At 45.4% G+C, this 18782-nt stretch overlaps 2 protein-coding genes across 2 annotated transcripts; both read right to left on the reverse strand.

Moving 5' to 3' along the window:
- Positions 1 to 934: 934 nt before the first annotated feature.
- LOC119281203 lies at positions 935 to 3295 on the reverse strand. Its single transcript, XM_037561799.1, has 2 exons — positions 1757 to 3295; positions 935 to 987 (listed from the first exon to the last, which is right to left on the reverse strand). Exon 1 carries the CDS (start codon positions 2399 to 2401, stop codon positions 1763 to 1765), a length of 639 nt encoding a protein of 212 aa, XP_037417696.1. The 5' UTR covers positions 2402 to 3295; the 3' UTR covers positions 935 to 987; positions 1757 to 1762.
- A 5480-nt stretch (positions 3296 to 8775) lies between these two features.
- LOC119281204 lies at positions 8776 to 10572 on the reverse strand. The gene is made up of 2 exons (XM_037561800.1): positions 9598 to 10572; positions 8776 to 8828 (listed from the first exon to the last, which is right to left on the reverse strand). The coding sequence occupies exon 1, from the start codon at positions 10213 to 10215 to the stop codon at positions 9604 to 9606; it is 612 nt and encodes a 203-aa protein (XP_037417697.1). The 5' UTR covers positions 10216 to 10572; the 3' UTR covers positions 8776 to 8828; positions 9598 to 9603.
- Positions 10573 to 18782: the final 8210 nt, after the last annotated feature.

Raw genomic sequence — 18782 nt, forward strand, 5'->3', positions numbered from 1 at the left:
ATTCCCATCTGCCACATAACCGCGGGCACGGCTCTCGAAAGTTTATACCCTGCAGGGGTGTCCCAACTTAGCCCATGACAAGCTCTCGCGATCAACGAAGGAATAGACCTTCTCCCAGGAAGACCCGATCAGACTCGGAATCCCGGTTTACAAGACATTTCGACAATGGTAAAACAAGACCAGCAAGACCTCCCGGCATGCCAACATCCTGATAGTAGCCGCGCGTATCTCGTCTCAGGCCACGACCGGATAAACACTACGTACGGCAACCGACGATACCCCAAGTTGCCTAGGGGCGGCACCGCAAGTGGCTCTGGTTTGGACCAACACTTAGACAAGCATTGGCCCGGGGGGGCTATAATAAAGATGACCCTCAAGAGAGCGACTCCCAAGGGAAAAATAGGTGGTGGTGAGGCAAATGGTAAAAGTCAATGTTGGGCCTTGCTGGACAAGTTTTATTCAAAGCGAACTGTCAGGGGGGTCCCATAAATCACCCGACCGCGTTAGGAACGCAAAATCCGGGAACATAACACTGGTATGACGGAAACTAGGGCGGCAAGAGTGGAACAAAACACCAGGCATAAGGCCGAGCCTTCCACCCTTTACCAAGTATATAGATGCATTAATAATATAAGAGATATTGTGATATCCCAACATAACCCTGTCCACCATGGAGAAATCTTCAACTTCACCTGCAGCTAGCAACGCTATAAGAGGGGCTGAGCAAAAGCGGTAACATAGCCAAACAACGGTTTGCTAGGAATGGTGTCAAAGGTTAGAGGTTCATGGCAATTTGGGAGGCTTGAAGATCAAATGATGGGTAACGCAGCATAGCGATAGAACGAAGCAACTAGCATAGCAATGATAGTAGTGAGATCCAGGGTAGCGGTCATCTTGCCTGAAATCCCGCAAGGAAGAAGTACGAGTCCATGAAGAAGACAAGCGGACGTAGTCGAACGAATCCTCACAATCGCAACATTACCGGAACTAAGAAGCAACACCGGAAAGAAACAAACAACATGGTAAATGCACAAGCATAAACATGGCATGATGCACAATCAAGTATGATGCATGTCCGGTTTAATGAGGCATGGCATGGCAAAGTGCAACAAACAATACTACAAGTTAAGTGGAGCTCAATATGCAACGAGTTGCATATTGACGAAACACCACATCAATTATTTAGTTCTCTCCCGTTTACGTACCCAACAATATTAAATGTTGTTAACCATGTCAAGGGATGAGGCATAAGTAAACTAACTATTTAGGCAAGTTTAAATGAGGCCGGAACAACAAACAATAATTCCGGAAAATCCCCATGTGTATATTTTAGATTCGGTACTGTTCTGCCCTAAACATAATTTTAAACTTGTTAAACAGGAAAATAAAGTGGACCATGTTAATCTAGGCATTTTTCCACCCCATTTACATATAAAGAACATTTAAAAGGGAGCAACGGTTATTTAGTTATGAAATAAATCATTTTAACATGGCATTTGAGCAAATTTAAACAAACAGCATTTTAAACATTTTAAACATGGATGAAAGTGGCATATTATTAAACTACACAAAATTCTAAGCATTTTACATGTTTAAATCATTTTAAACTGATGCACCATTTGTGAGTTATTAAATGCATGATCATGAAGGGGTTTTCTGTAAAACAGTAATTCACCGGATAATGTTAAAATCGCAGATCTGTAAAAAAACAAATCGGGCCGAAATCTGCTGGGGAGCTGGGCTTGGGGTGGCTCACCATGGGCTAAACCCAGTCGGTGAGGAGGTGGAGGCAGGCCGCGGGGCGCAGGCTGGGCCTTGGCGCTGAACTGGCCCAAACGGGCGACGTGGTCTCGTCCACGCTGGCAGTGCAACAGGTCAACGAAGGCGCAGCGCTGGTCTCCTCATTCACGAAGCAGGGGATGCAGGTGCCGATGGCTGCGGACGGCGTGGAGGCGAACGGATCCGGGCGGAGCCTCGTCGGAATGAAGCAGGAGCGGCGGCGCGGGACGCAGAGGGGACTTGAAGCGGCAGGCGCGATCTCCGGCAGCTCGAGGCGGAGGTGGCCGGCGGAGGCTCGGTCCAGGAGGGGTCGTCGAGGCTTGGTGCGGACGAGGCGAGGTACGGCGGATGTGCTCCGGGAAGAAGATGGCGGCGGGCGGAGGCGCGGCGACCTAGAGGCGGGGACGAGGCCGGAGACACAGGGCCTCGTCGGACCGGACGGAGACGACGACGTACAGAACAAGACGGCGACGGGAGTTGGGGGTTCCTCCTCCTCGCTCCCTGCTCGATGCAGGAGCAGACGCCGGCTGGACTTGGGGCGCTGAAGACGGGCACCGGCGGCAAGAAGCTCCAGGACGGTGGCGGCGACATGGCTTGACCCGGAGCTCCATCGGGCGACCATGGATGGGACCTGCGAAGCACCATGGCTGCGGGGTGAGGGAGAGGAACGAGGGGAATGGAAAGAAAACGGGGAAGGGAGAGGAACGAGGTCACAGGCGGCAAGATTCGAGCCAAGGCAGGAGAAAGAGGGCCGGGGAGGTCCTGGTGCTCGCTGGAGATCGAAGCAACGAGGACGAGCTGCTCGTGATCCCCCGGGATCGAGCAGAGGAAGTGGCCTCGGCGCCTGCGGGCACAGGGACGAGGAGGCGGGCACACGCGGGAGGAGGAGGACGGGAACGTTGGAGCGAGGGGATTTTTTTGGATCGGGAGGATCCCGATGAGGAGGAGACAGGAAGAGTGGCGGCGCTCGGGAGGATCCCTAGAAATTAGGGATTTGGTCTGATTATATAGGCAGGGGACTAGGTAGGGACTAATCTAGTCCTTCCGATTATAATCGGGCGGTCGCAAATAAATAGGTTAGATAGCCCGAATAATAAAACGGAGATATTTTATAGACGTTTGGGGATGATCTGGATCCAACGGTAACGACAGACCGGTTCGGATTCGGGTAAGTTTCGGACACGCACAAGAGGGGGACTGAGCAAAGTGTAGAGAGGGTAGGCATTTAGATGAGAGGGGGGAAACAAAGACAATGGGGTCTGACGAAAGGCCACGGGGTCAAGGGGTTTTGTTGGTCTCGGAGGAAGAGAAAAGAGAGGGGTCCAAATGGTCTGCGAGAAGGTCAACAAAGGCAAAGCGGTCCGAGGAGGTCAACAAGGACAAGGGCCCGACAAAATGCCAACGCAGGCAAAGAAAGAAAGGGCAACTACGATCAGTTACGAGTTTTATGAAAACATATGGATGCAATGCAAATGATGACATGAGAAGAAATGCATGACATGAACAAAATGCAAAAACAAAAGAACAAAAACCCAACCACGGAGGAAATAAAATATCGCATCTCCGGAAAAGGCAAGAGTTGGAGTTACGAATATGGAAAGCTACATCCGGGGCGTTACAACACTCCACCACTACGAGAGGATCTCGTCCCGAGATCTAGGATGGCACCGGAGGGAAAACGGAAGAGGAAGAGAAGAGGTAAAACTAAGTTGCTTCTTTGACAAACGAGTGAAACCAATGAACCTTGAGATGTTGAGCAAAATGAAAGAAAGAAAAAAACGAAGATGAGCAAAGTTGAAAACACTCCGTTAGAAAAGAGGAACAAGGGATACGACGAGAACTTGAAGATTGCAAAGACACGAACCAAGAGTTTAATGGACAAGGTAGAATTCAAAACTACTCTGGTTAAAACAAGATGAGAGAGAAAGAATTCGGGCAGCACTCCGGTTGAACATGGAAGGAATTGAACATGAACTTGAGAAGATGGGAAGATACTTGATGAAATCAACAACACACTGCCTCCGGAATTGAAAGAATGGCACAAGGGGTAAGAAACATTACAAACCGCACTCCGGTTGAGAAGGGAGGCAAAACTTGATAAGATGAGAGAACTCGAATGAAAACACGACACTCCGGCTAAATGGATAAGCAAGGAAAAGAACACGATCCTCAAAAAAACGAGGTGATGGGTGAAGAGCACAACATCACAATGCCTCCGTAACGAAAGAATAGAAGTTAGATCGTTGGGATAAAGGGACGGAGAAGAAAATGACAACTTTTGCCACAAGTGAACTTGGAAAGCATCCTTGCAAGAAGGTTAGAGCGGAATTGTTGGAAAACCAACAACGAAAGGATATGATCCTCGTGGGCTTATGGAGACATCTCAAAACTTGAGGTGAAATTCTGCCACTAACGAAAACAATTGATTGGATTGATATCAACAAGGAGACGAGAAACTTATTTCACCGGGAGGACAAATGAAGAACTTGGGTCATTTATAAGCACCATAAATAGCAACAATCCTTAGGGAAAGCTTTAGGTGAAATATAACCCAAGATAACTCCAATGAAGAGACTGATGGATTTAAAATACCTCATTCTTGACAACAATATGAATCATGAAACATGAAGGAAGTTGTCAAGAGTGACATAACACCATCTCAAAAGATAAGATAGAAGGAATTGCACTTTGGAATGCAAGACGGAGAATACTTGAGCTCCTCAAAACAAAACATGTGTTGAGCACCATGTTTAGTTTTGAGTATAGTTTGGCGGGTCATAACTTTGAGAGAAATCTTGAAGAACAATTGAAGAATGAAGAGAATCCTTGATGAACCACCATGTAGAGCCTCCATGAAGAACACCGGTAATAAAAGGATGATGAAAAGAAAAAGAAGTTGAAAACACAAGGTGAAGCCTTGCAATGATTTAGATGGAGCTTCGCAACGAGATAATTGAGAGAGCTTGGAACTCCGAAAAGAAAGATGAAGCCTCTCGAACCGAGAATGTGATATGATGACCAACTCCGGAAAGAAAGATGATTCACTTGTAATCAAGAATTTATTCATCATGAATAATCTCCGGAAGAAAAGAATTGAATCACCTCGAGGAAATAAGAATAAGATTTATTGTATGCTTATCCTTCATCAAATTTAATTGATGACAAGCAACGGATTTGGCATACTACTTATTCTTGTAGAAAGGATTAAGAGGGGTATAGCGCAAAACTTTAGGAAGTCTTCATGAACCACCGGTAGGATTGGAAAGAACGAATGAATTGATAAGATAATGAAGGAAGTGAAATCTTGAATGAACCACCATAAGATGAAAATGGAAGTAGCAAAGGCACAATTCACCGGGAAGAATTCGAAAACGAATGAAGATACTTGAGGGGATTTAGATACATGAGAACGAAGAGATCATGAACTGGTTAGAGGTCATTTGAACGACGCACCAGTAAGATTTGGAGAACGATAGCTACACGCTGAGAATGAAGAATTATGACATGATGGCCTTCGGAGGAAAGAAATGGAAACAACTCATGAAATGCTCCGGATGGTAAGAAAAGAATTGTCACAATCAAAACAATTATGGGAGGATGGCATCAAGCTTGAACTACACATCTTTGGAAGAACGGGTAAGGATTTAAGAGGAACTCTTCTTCGGTCTTCAAAATCTGACAATGACGACGAGAAACACCACCATGAATTGTTGAGATACTCCGGGAGAACGAAAACCGAAAAGGTTGAGCCAACAATGAAAAGAATTTGAAAGCGATCTTGGAGAAGGCATGTGACTGATGAAATTCATTCTTACGTCAAACTTGGAAAAGAATTTGCGAATGGCTCCTGATAATTATAAGAGTCAGGTAAGATCCTGGGAAAAGACCTGTGGGTTAGGGCCCACTCAAAAGAAAACACCGATGAAAATGATTTTAAAGAGAGATTGCACCGGTTGAATTAAATGGCTTGAATGAGATAACAATCTCCAAATAGCTTGAACGGATTAAGAACGGAAACACAAATCTTGTGAGATATCTTCAGCACTCCAGAACAAATGAATAGGAAGAAGTGAATGATTAAGAGGTGCATCAGCATGATAAAGCATTAGAAACGAGGAAAGGAATATGATGAATATTGAAAGCTTGAATTGGATCCACCGGAGAAGAATACGAGAATGAAGAATGATGAACTTGAAGCTCGTGAGCATCTTCACGAGGGATCACCGGATCAGAATATTGATTGAAAAGAGTGAAGTGACTTCACATGAATAAATGGATACTTGATTAAAATAAATGAGTCCTTGAAGAAAAGGGTGGAAGGGTGGGAAAAAATAAAGACAACTTGGGATGAACGAAACAAACACCGTTGAGAAAACTTAGAATTGATCTTGCGGATGGGGAGAATGATGGGATCATCTCGAAGAGAAGTGCACCGGTTGGAAAAGAATTAACATGACAACCTCAATGATCAAAAGGATTAGTAATCCCATAGAAATATGAGAACACCGTTTAGGAAAAGGTATGGATTCAACATTTGACTTCGAAGCAACTCGAATACCACAAATAAAACAAAACAAAGGATTTGGCTTGCAGAATAAGCCGGAACAAACATATGATAGAGATTTACCCAATCCCATATCATGCATCTGTCGGAAAGATATTCTAGGAGCTACTTGAATTCCCACCTACAAAACTCCCGAAACTTTCTGGTTATGCAATCTGGTGTTGGGGATACAGGGGAAGCAATATATCTCACACAAACTAACAATCCCTACATCCAGCTGTATCCATCCGTCAACACATAACCAAGAAACTTTCGGAAATCGTGTACCTCAACCTTCGAAAAGCATCCGTTATACAAGTCATGGCAATACTCCCGTACTCACCTCAGTACTGGGTTATTGGGGTTATCTCACCAACAACTGCATAAAAGAGATTTTCGATGTCGGCGTACTAAACTCAGGTATTCCAGAACTGCAACGATAAAATTATGACGACAACACCTCAGAGCTCAACTCCCCGGGACACTTCCACTAAACCCCTGACAGGAGGCACCAAGACAATGTTCTCATCATAAAACCATCGGAACGATTCCAAAATACCCGCGTGATCCTAAAAAAAAATTTAGTGAAATTTGAGAAGAGAAGAACTCTACGTCAGGATGCCTTACCAGAGCGATGAAGAGACTGGGGAGTAAAAAGAATTCCTAACTCTCCGATATATATAATCCTAAATGACTCAAAACATTTTTCTAGACACAACTCGGCCGCTAAAAACGATCAAGCAGTGGGCCTCCTAAGGTCAGGGAAGGCTCTGATTACCAACTTGTAACGCCCTCGATGCGGCTATATCTCCCACATGTCGAAGCACGACTTAAAGGCATAACCGCATTGAAGGCAATGTCGCAAGTGAGGTAATCTTCACACAACCCATGTAATACATAAGGGAAAGAGATACATAGTTGGCTTACAATCGCCACTTCACACAAATACATGAATAAAGCATTACATTATCCAGATACAATCAAGGTCCGACTACGGAACCAAAATAAAAGAAGAACCCCAAATGCGACAAAGGTCCCCGATCGGCCCCAACTGGGCTCCACTACTGATCAACTAGAACGAAACAACACAAAGGGCAAGATCTTCATCGAGCTCCTCCTTGAGCTTGGTTGCGTCACCTGCTCGGTAACATAGGCACCTGCAAACTGGTTTTGGAAGTATCTGGTGAGCCACGAGGACTCAGCAATCCCATTACCATGGGTATCAAGACTAGCAAAGCTTAATGGGAAAGGAAGGGGTAAAGTGGTGAGGTTGCAGCAGCGGCTAAGCATATATGGTGGCTAACATACGCAAATGAGAGCGAGAAGAGAAACAAAGGAACGGTGGTGAAGCTAGCAATGATCAAGAGGTGATCCTGAACACCTACTTACGTCAAACATAACCCAGAAACCGTGTTCACTTCCCGGACTCCGCCGAGAAGAGACCATCACGACTACACACACGGTTGATGCATTTTAATTCGGATCTGGTGTCAAGTTATCTACAACCGGACATTAACAAATTCCCATCTGCCACATAACCGCGGGCACGGCTCTCGAAAGTTTATACCCTGCAGGGGTGTCCCAACTTAGCCCATGACAAGCTCTCGCGATCAACGAAGGAATAGACCTTCTCCCAGGAAGACCCGATCAGACTCGGAATCCCGGTTTACAAGAAATTTCGACAATGGTAAAACAAGACCAGCAAGACCTCCCGGTGTGCCGACATCCTGATAGTAGCCGCGCGTATCTCATCTCAGGCCACGACCGGATGAACACTACGTACGGCAACCGACGATACCCCAAGTTGCCTAGGGGCGGCACCGCAAGTGGCTCTGGTTTGGACCAACACTTAGACAAGCATTGGCCTGGGGGGGCTATAATAAAGATGACCCTTGAGAGAGCGACTCCTAAGGGAAAAATAGGTGGTGGTGAGGCAAATGGTAAAAGTCAATGTTGGGCCTTGCTGGACAAGTTTTATTCAAAGCGAACTGTCAGGGGGGTCCCATAAATCACCCGACCGCGTTAGGAACGCAAAATCCGGGAACATAACACCGGTATGACGGAAACTAGGGCGGCAAGAGTGGAACAAAACACCAGGCATAAGGCCGAGCCTTCCACCCTTTACCAAGTATATAGATGCATTAATAATATAAGAGATATTGTGATATCCCAACATAACCCTGTCCACCATGGAGAAATCTTCAACTTCACCTGCAGCTAGCAACACTATAAGAGGGGCTGAGCAAAAGCGGTAACATAGCCAAACAACGGTTTGCTAGGAATGGTGTCAAAGGTTAGAGGTTCATGGCAATTTGGGAGGCTTGAAGATCAAATGATGGGTAACACAGCATAGCGATAGAACGAAGCAACTAGCATAGCAATGATAGTAGTGAGATCCAGGGTAGCGGTCATCTTGCCTGAAATCCCGCAAGGAAGAAGTACGAGTCCATGAGGAAGACAAGCGGACGTAGTCGAACGAATCCTCACAATCGCAACATTACCGGAACTAAGAAGCAACACCGGAAAGAAACAAACAACATGGTAAATGCACAAGCATAAACATGGCATGATGCACAATCAAGTATGATGCATGTCTGGTTTAATGAGGCATGGCATGGCAAAGTGCAACAAACAATACTACAAGTTAAGTGGAGCTCAATATGCAACGAGTTGCATATTGATGAAACACCACATCAATTATTTAGTTCTCTCCCGTTTACGTACCCAACTATATTAAATGTTGTTAACCATGGCAAGGGGTGAGGCATAAGTAAACTAACTATTTAGGCAAGTTTAAATGAGGCCGGAACAACAAACAATAATTCCGGAAAATCCCCATGTGCATATTTTAGATTCGGTACTGTTCTGCCCTAAACATAATTTTAAAGTTGTTAAACAGGAAAATAAAGTGGACCATGTTAATCTAGGCATTTTTCCACCCCATTTACATATAAAGAACATTTAAAACGGAGCAACGGTTATTTAGTTATGAAATAAATCATTTTAACATGGCATTTGAGCAAATTTAAACAAACAGCATTTTAAACATTTTAAACATGGATGAAAGTGGCATATTATTAATCTACACAAAATTCTAAGCATTTTACATGTTTAAATCATTTTAAACCGATGCACCATTTGTGAGTTATTAAATGCATGATCATGAAGGGTTTTTCTGTAAAACAGTAATTCACCGGATAATGTTAAAATCGCAGATCTGTAAAAAAACAAATCGGGCCGAAATCTGCTGGGGAGCTGGGCTTGGGGTGGCTCACCATGGGCTAAACCCAGTCGGTGAGGAGGTGGAGGCAGGCCGCGGGGCGCAGGCTGGGCCTTGGCGCTGAACTGGCCCAAACGGGCGACGTGGTCTCGTCCACGCTGGCAGTGCAACAGGTCAACAAAGGCGCGGCGCTGGTCTCCTCGTTCACGAAGCAGGGGATGCAGGTGCCGATGGCTGCGGACGGCGTGGAGGCGAACAGATCCGAGCGGAGCCTCGCCGGAATGAAGCAGGAGCGGCGGCGCGGGACGCAGAGGGGAGTTGAAGCGGCAGGCGCGATCTCCGACAGCTCGAGGCGGAGGTGGCCGGCGGAGGCTCGGTCCAGGAGGGGTCGCCGAGGCTTGGTGCGGACGAGGCGAGGTACGGTGGATGTGCTCCGGGAAGAAGATGGCGGCGGGCGGAGGCGCGGCGACCTGGAGGCGGGGACGAGGCTGGAGACGGAGACGGAGACGACGACGTACAAAACAAGACGGCGGCGGGAGTTGGGGGTTCCTCCTCCTCGCTCCCTGCTCGATGCAGGAGCAGACGCCGGCTGGACTTGGGGCGCTGAAGACGGGCACCGGCGGCAAGAAGCTCCAGGACGGCGGCGGCGACATGGCTTGACCCGGAGCTCCATCGGGCGACCATGGATGGGACCTACGAAGCACCATGGCTGCGGGGTGAGGGAGAGGAACGAGGGGAATGGAAAGAAAACGGGGAAGGGAGAGGAACGAGGTCACCGGCGGCAAGATTCGAGCCAAGGCAGGAGAAAGAGGGCCGGGGAGGTCCTGGTGCTCGCTGGAGATCGAAGCAACGGGGACGAGCTGCTCGTGATCCCCCGGGATCGAGCAGAGGAAGTGGCCTCGGCGCCTGCGGGCACAGGGACGAGGAGGCGGGCACACGCGGGAGGAGGAGGACGGGAACGTTGGAGCGAGGGGATTTTTTTGGATCGGGAGGATCCCGATGAGGAGGAGACAGGAAGAGTGGCGGCGCTCGGGAGGATCCCTAGAAATTAGGGATTTGGTCTAATTATATAGGCAGGGGACTAGGTAGGGAATAATCCGGTCCGTCCGATTATAATCGGGCGGTCGCAAATAAATAGGTTAGATAGCCCGAATAATAAAACGGAGATATTTTATAGACGTTTGGGGATGATCTGGATCCAACGGTAACGACAGACCAGTTCAGATTCGGGTAAGTTTCGGACACGCACAAGAGGGGGACTGAGCAAAGTGTAGAGAGGGTAGGCATTTAGATGAGAGGGGGAAAACAAAGACAATGGGGTCTGACGAAAGGCCACGGGGTCAAGGGGTTTTGTTGGTCTCGGAGAAAGAGAAAAGAGAGGGGTCCAAATGGTCTGCGAGAAGGTCAACAAAGGCAAAGCGGTCCGAGGAGGTCAACGAGGACAAGGGCCTAACAAAATGCCAACGCAGGCAAAGAAAGAAAGGGCAACTGCGATCGGTTACGAGTTTTATGAAAACATATGGATGCAATGCGAATGATGACATGAGAAGAAATGCACGACATGAACAAAATGCAAAAACAAAAGAACAAAAACCCAACCACGGAGGAAATAAAATATCGCATCTCCGGAAAAGGCAAGAGTTGGAGTTACGAATATGGAAAGCTACATCCGGGGCGTTACATCTTTATCGGTCAAACCGCAAAACAACATACGTTGTTCCCTTTGTCATCGGTATGTTACTTGCCCGAGATTCGATCGTCGGTATCCAATACCTAGTTCAATCTCGTTACCGGCAAGTCTCTTTACTCATTACGTAATACATCATACCGTAACTAACTCATTAGCTACATTGCTTGCAAGGCTTAAGTGATGTGCATTACCGAGAGGGCCCAGAGATACCTCTCCGACAATCGGAGTGACAAAACCTGATCTCGAAATACGCCAACTGAACATGTACCTTCGGAGACACCTATAGTACTCCTTTATAATCACCCAGTTACGTTGTGACGTTTGGTAGTACCCAAAGTGTTCCTCCGGTAAACGAGAGTTGCATAATTCTCATAGTTACAGGAACATGTATAAGTCATGAAGAAAGCAATAGCAGTATACTAAATGATCAAGTGCTAGGCTAACGGGATGGGTCATGTCAATCACATCATTCTTCTAATGATGTGATCCCACTAATCAAATGACAACACATGTCTATGGTTAGGAAATATAACCATCTTTGATTAATGAGCTAGTCAAGTAGAGGCATACTAGTGACTAGTTTTGTCTATGTATTCACACATGCATCATGTTTCCGGTTAATACAATTCTAGCATGAATAATAAACATTTATCATGATATGAGGAAATAAATAATAACTTTATTATTGCCTCTAGGGCATATTTCCTTCAGTCTCCCACTTGCACTAGAGTCAATAATCTAGATTACATAGTAATGATTCTAACACCCATGGAGTCTTGGTGCTGATCATGTTTTGCTCGTGAGAGAGGCTTAGTCAATGGGTCTGCAACATTCAGATCCGTATGTATCTTGCAAATCTCTATGTCTCCCACTTGGACTTGGTCCCGAATGGAATTGAAGCGTCTCTTGATGTGCTTGGTCCTCTTGTGAAATTTGGATTCCTTTGCCAAGGCAATTGCACCAGTATAGTCACAGAAGATCTTCATTGGTCCCGATGCACTAGGTATGACACCTAGATCGGAAATGAACTCCTTCATCCAGACTCCTTCATTTGCTGCTTCAGAAGCAGCTATGTACTCCGCTTCACATGTAGATCCCGCCACGACGCTTTGTTTAGAACTGCACCAACTTACAGCTCCACCGTTTAATATAAACACGTATCCGGTTTGCGATTTAGAATCGTCCGGATCAGTGTCAAAGCTTGCATCGACGTAACCGTTTATGACTAGCTCTTTGTCACCTCCATATACGAGAAACATATCCTTTGTCCTTTTCAGGTATTTCAGGATGTTCTTGACCGCTTTCCAGTGATCCACTCCTGGGTTACTTTGGTACCTTCCTGCCAAGCTTATTGCTAAGCATACGTGAGGTCTGGTACACAACATTGCATACATGATAGAGCCTATGGATGAAGCATAGGGAACATCTTTCATTTTCTCTCTATCTTCTGCTATGGTCGGGCATTGAGTTTGACTCAACTTCACACCTTGTAGCACATGCAAGAATCCTTTCTTTGCCTGATCCATTTTGAACTTTTTCAAAATTTTGTCAAGGTATGTGCTTTGTGAAAGTCCTATTAAGCGTCTTGATCTATCTCTATAGATCTTGATGCCCAATATGTAAGCAACTTCACCAAGGTCTTTCATTGAAAAACTTTTATTCAAGTATCCCTTTATGCTATCAAAAATTCTATATCATTTCCAATCAATAATATGTCATCTACATATAAAACTAGAAATGCTATAGAGCTCTCACTCACTTTCTTGTAAATACAGGCTTCTCCAAAAGTCTGTATAAAACCATATGCTTTGATCACAATATCAAAACGTTTATTCCAACTCCGAGATGCTTGCACCAGTCCATAAATGGATCGCTGGAGCTTGCATACTTTGTTAGCACCTTTTGGATCAACAAAACCTTCTGGCTGCATCATATACAGCTCTTCTTCTAGAAATCCATTCAAGAATGCAGTTTTGACATCCATTTGCCAAATTTCATAATCATGAAATGCAGCAATAGCTAACATGATTCGGACAGACTTAAGCATCGCCATGGGTGAGAAAGTCTCATCGTAGTCAACCCATTGAACTTGTCGAAAACCTTTCGCAACAAGTCGAGCTTTATAGACAGTTACATTACCATCAGAGTCAGTCTTCTTCTTAAAGATCCATTTATTCTCAATGGCTTGCCGATCATCGGGCAAGTCAACCAAAGTCCATACTTTGCTTTCATACATGGATCCCATCTCAGATTTCATGGCCTCTAGCCATTTTGCGGAATCTGGGCTCATCATCGCTTCCGCATAGTTCATAGGTTCATCATGGTCAAGTAACATGACTTCCAGAATAGGATTACCGTACCACTCTGGTGCGGATCTTACTCTGGTAGACCTACGAGGTTTAGTAGAAACTTGATCTGAAGTTTCATGATCAATATCATTAGCTTCCTCACTGATTGGTGTAGTTGTCACAGGAACCGGTTCTTGTGATGGACTACTTTCCAATAAGGGAGTAGATACAGTTATCTCATCAAGTTATACTTTCCTCCCACTCACTTCTTTCGAGAGAAACTCCTTCTCTAGAAAAGATCCGATTTTAGCAACGAAAATTTTGCCCTCAGATCTGTGATAGAAGGTGTACCCAATAGTCTCCTTTGGGTATCCTATGAAGACACATTTCTCCGATTTGGGTTCGAGCTTATCTGGTTGAAGTTTCTTCACATAAGCATCCCAGCCCCAAACTTTAAGAAACGACAACTTTGGTTTCTTGCCAAACCATAGTTCATAAGGCGTCGTTTCAACGGATTTTGATGGTGCCCTATTTAACGTGAATGCGGCCGTCTCTAAAGCATAACCCCAAAACGATAGCGGTAAATCGGTAAGAGATATCATAGATCGCACCATATCAAGTAAAGTACGATTACGACGTTCGGACACACCATTTCGCTGTGGTGTTCCAGGTGGCGTGAGTTGCGAGACTATCCCGCATTGTTTCAAGTGTAGACCAAACTCGTAACTCAAATATTCTCCTCCACGATCAGATCGTAGAAACTTTATTTTCTTGTTACGATGATTTTCCACTTCACTCTGAAATTCTTTAAACTTTTCAAATGTTTCAGACTTGTGTTTCATTAAGTAGATATACCCATATCTGCTCAAGTCATCTGTGAAGGTGAGAAAATAACGATATCCGCCATGAGCCTCAACATTCATCGGACCACATACATCTGTATGTATGATTTCTAACAAATCTGTTGCTCTCTCCATAGTTCCGGAGAACGGCGTTTTAGTCATCTTGCCCATAAGGCACGGTTCGCAAGTACCAAGTGATTCATAATCAAGTGATTCCAAAATCCCATCAGTATGGAGTTTCTTCATGAGCTTTACACCGATAAGACCTAAATGGCAGTGCCACAAATAAGTTGCACTATCGTTATCAACTCTGCATCTTTTGGTTTCAACACTATGAATATGTGTATCACTACTATCGAGATTCAATAAAAACAGACCATTCTTCAAGGGTGCATGACCATAAAAGATATTACTCATATAAATAGAACAACCATTATTCTCTGATTTAAATGAATAACCGTCTCGCATCAAACAAGATCCAGATATAATGTTCATGCTCAACGCTGGCACCAAATAACAATTATTTAGGTCTAATACTAATCCCGATGGTAGATGTAGAGGTAGCGTGCCGACCGCGATCACATCGACTTTGGAACCATTTCCCACGCGCATCGTCACCTCGTCCTTAGCTAATCTTCGCTTAATCCGCAGTCCCTGTTTCGAGTTGCAAATATTAGCAATAGAACCAGTATCAAATACCCAGGTGCTACAGCGAGCATTAGTAAGGTACACATCAATAACATGTATATCACATATACCTTTGTTCACTTTGCCATCCTTCTTATCCGCCAAATACTTGGGGCAGTTCCGCTTCCAGTGTCCAGTCTGCTTGCAGTAGAAGCACTCAGTTTCAGGCTTAGGTCCAGACTTGGGTTTCTTCTCTTGAGCAGCAACTTGCTTGCCGTTCTTTTTGAAGTTTCCCTTCTTCTTCCCTTTTCCCTTCTTATTGAAACTGGTGGTTTTGTTAACCATCAACACTTGAAGCTCCTTCTTGATTTCTACCTCCGCCGCTTTCAGCATCACGAAGAGCTCGGGAATAGTCTTGTTCATCCCTTGCATATTATAGTTCATCACGAAGCTCTTGTAGCTTGGTGGCAGTGATTGGAGAATTCTGTCAATGACACTATCATCAGGAAGATTAACTCCCAGTTGAATCAAGTGATTATTATACCCAGACATTTTGAGTATGTGTTCATTGACAGAACTATTCTCCTCCATCTTGCAGCTATAGAACTTATTGGAGACTTCATATCTCTCAATCCGGGCATTTGCTTGAAATATTAACTTCAACTCCTGGAACATCTCATATGCTCCATGACGTTCAAAACGTCGTTGAAGACCCGGTTCTAAGCCGTAAAGCATGGCACACTGAACTATCGAGTAGTCATCAGCTTTGCTCTGCTAGACGTTCTTAACGTCGTCAGTTGCATCAGCAGCAGGCCTGGCACCCAGCGGTGCTTCCAGGACGTAACTTTTCTGTGCAGCAATGAGGATAATCCTCAGGTTACGGACCCAGTCCATGTAATTGCTACCATCATCTTTCAACTTTGCTTTCTCAAGGAACGCATTAAAATTCAACGGAACAACAGCACGAGCCATCTATCTACAAACAAACATAGACAAGCAAAATACTATCAGGTACTAAGTTCATGATAAATTTAAGTTTAATTAATCATATTACTTAAGAACTCCCACTTAGACAGACATCTCTCTAGTCATCTAAGTGATCACGTGATCCAAATCAACTAAACCATGTCCGATCATCACGTGAGATGGAGTAGTTTTAATGGTGAACATCGCTATGTTGATCATATCTACTATATGATTCACGCTCGACCTTTCGGTCTCCGTGTTCCGAGGCCATATCTGTATATGCTAGGCTCATCAAGTATAACCTGAGTATTCCGCATGTGCAACTGTTTTACACCCGTTGTATTTGAACGTAGAGCCTATCACACCCGATCATCACGTGGTGTCTCAGCATGAAGAACTTTCGCAACGGTGCATACTTAGGGAGAACACTTCTTGATAATTAGTGAGAGATCATCTTAAAATGCTACCGTCAATCAAAGCAAGATAAGATGCATAAAGGATAAACATCACATGCAATCAATATAAGTGATATGATATGGTCATCATCATCTTGTGCTTCTGATCTCCATCTTCGAAGCACCGTCATGATCACCATCGTCACCGGCGCGACACCTTGATCTCCATCGTAGCATCATTGTCGTTACGCCATCTATTGCTTCTACGACTATCGCTACCGCTTAGTGATAAAGTAAAGCAATTACAGGGCGTTTGCATTTCATACAATAAAGCGACAACCATATGGCTCCTGCCAGTTGCCGATAACTTCGGTTACAAAACATGATCATCTCATACAATAAAATATAGCATCACGTCTTGACCATATCACATCACAACATGCCCTGCAAAAACAAGTTAGACGTCCTCTACTTTGTTGTTGCAAATTTTACGTGGCTGCTACGGGCTTAGCAAGAACCGTTCTTACCTACGCATCAAAAACCACAACGATAGTTCGTCAAGTTGGTGTTGTTTTAACCTTCGCAAGGACCGGGCGTAGCCACACTCGATTCAGCTAAAGTGAGAGAGACAGACACCTGCCAGCCACCTTTAAGCACGAGTGCTCATAATGGTGAAACCAGTCTCGCGTAAGCGTACGCGTAATGTCGGTCCGGGCCGCTTCATCTCACAATATCGCCGAACCAAAGTATGACATGCTGGTAAGCAGTATGACTTGTATCGCCCACAACTAACTTGTGTTCTACTCGTGCATATAACATCAACGCATAAAACCTAGGCTCGGATGCCACTGTTGGGGAACGTAGTAATTTCAAAAAATTTCCTACGCACACGCAAGATCATGGTGATGATATAGCAATGAGAGGGGAGAGTGTTCGTCCACGTACCCTCGTAGACCGTAAGCGGAAGCGTTAGCACAACGCGGTTGATGTAGTCGTACGTCTTCACGATCCGACCGATCCAAGCACCGAACGTACGGAGCCTCCGAGTTTAGCACACGTTCAGCTCGATGACGATCTCCGGCCTCTGATCCAGCCGAGCTCCGGAGATGAGTTTCGTCAGCACGACGGCGTGGTGACAATGATGATGTTCTACCGGCGCAGGGCTTCGCCTAAACTCCGCGACGATATGACCGAGGTGGAATATGGTGGAGGGGGGCACCGCACACGGCTAAGGAACGATCCGTAGATCAACTTGTGTGTCTATGGGGTGCCCCCCGCCCCCGTATATAAAGGAGCCAGGGGGGAGGAGGCCGCCGGCCAAGGAGGGCACGCCAAGGGGGGAGTCCTACTCCCACCGGGAGTAGGACTCCCTCTTTCCAAGTAGGAGTAGGAGAAGGGGGGAAAGAGGAGGAAGAGGAGAAGGAAAGGGGGGGCGCCGCCCCCCTTCCCTTGTCCTATTCGGACTAGGAAGGGGAGGGGCGTGCGGCCCCCTCCTGCCTCCTTCCCTCTTCTCCCTCGAGGCCCATATTGGCCCAATAACCCCCCGGGGGGTTCCGGTAACCTCCCGGTACTCCGGTAAAATGCCGATTTCACCCGGAACCATTCCGATGCCCAAACATAGGCTTCCAATATATCAATCTTTATGTCTCGACCATTTCGAGACTCCTCGTCATGTCCGTGATCACATCCGGGACTCCGAACAAACTTCGGTACATCAAAACTTATAAACTCATAATAAAACTGTCATCGAAACGTTAAGCGTGCGGACCCTACGGGTTCGAGAACTATGTAGACATGACCTAGAACCATTCTCGGTCAATAACCAATAGCGGGACCTGGATGCCCATATTGGTTCCTACATATTCTGCGAAGATCTTTATCGGTCAAACCGCATAACAACATACGTTGTTCCCTTTGTCATCGGTATGTTACTTGCCCGAGATTCGATCGTCGGTATCCAATACCTAGTTCAATCTCGTTACCGGCAAGTCTCTTTACTCGTTACGTAATACATCATACCATAACTAACTCATTAGCTACATTGCTTGCAAGGCTTAAGTGATGTGCATTACCGAGAGGGCCCAGAGATACCTCTCCGACAATCGGAGTGACAAAACCTAATCTCGAAATACGCCAACTCAACATGTACCTTCGGAGACACCTGTAGTACTCCTTTATAATCACCCAGTTACGTTGTGACGTTTGGTAGTACCCAAAGTGTTCCTCCGGTAAACGGGAGTTGCATAATTCTCATAGTTACAGGAACATGTATAAGTCATGAAGAAAGCAATAGCAGTATACTAAACGATCAAGTGCTAGGCTAACGGGATGGGTCATTTCAATCACATCATTCTTCTAATGATGTGATCCCACTAATCAAATGACAACACATGTCTATGGTTAGGAAACATAACCATCTTTGATTAATGAGC

Source organism: Triticum dicoccoides, chromosome 3B, assembly GCF_002162155.2.
Source record: "Triticum dicoccoides isolate Atlit2015 ecotype Zavitan chromosome 3B, WEW_v2.0, whole genome shotgun sequence".
In the NCBI taxonomy this organism is placed as follows: Eukaryota; Viridiplantae; Streptophyta; class Magnoliopsida; order Poales; family Poaceae; genus Triticum; species Triticum dicoccoides.

What these genes read in the sequence shown, in the direction of transcription:
- LOC119281203 (XM_037561799.1), bottom strand. Translation starts at nt 2,401, where the DNA reads ATGGTCGCCCGATGGAGCTCCGGGTCAAGCCATGTCGCCGCCACCGTC.
- LOC119281204 (XM_037561800.1), bottom strand. Translation starts at nt 10,215, where the DNA reads ATGGAGCTCCGGGTCAAGCCATGTCGCCGCCGCCGTCCTGGAGCTTCT.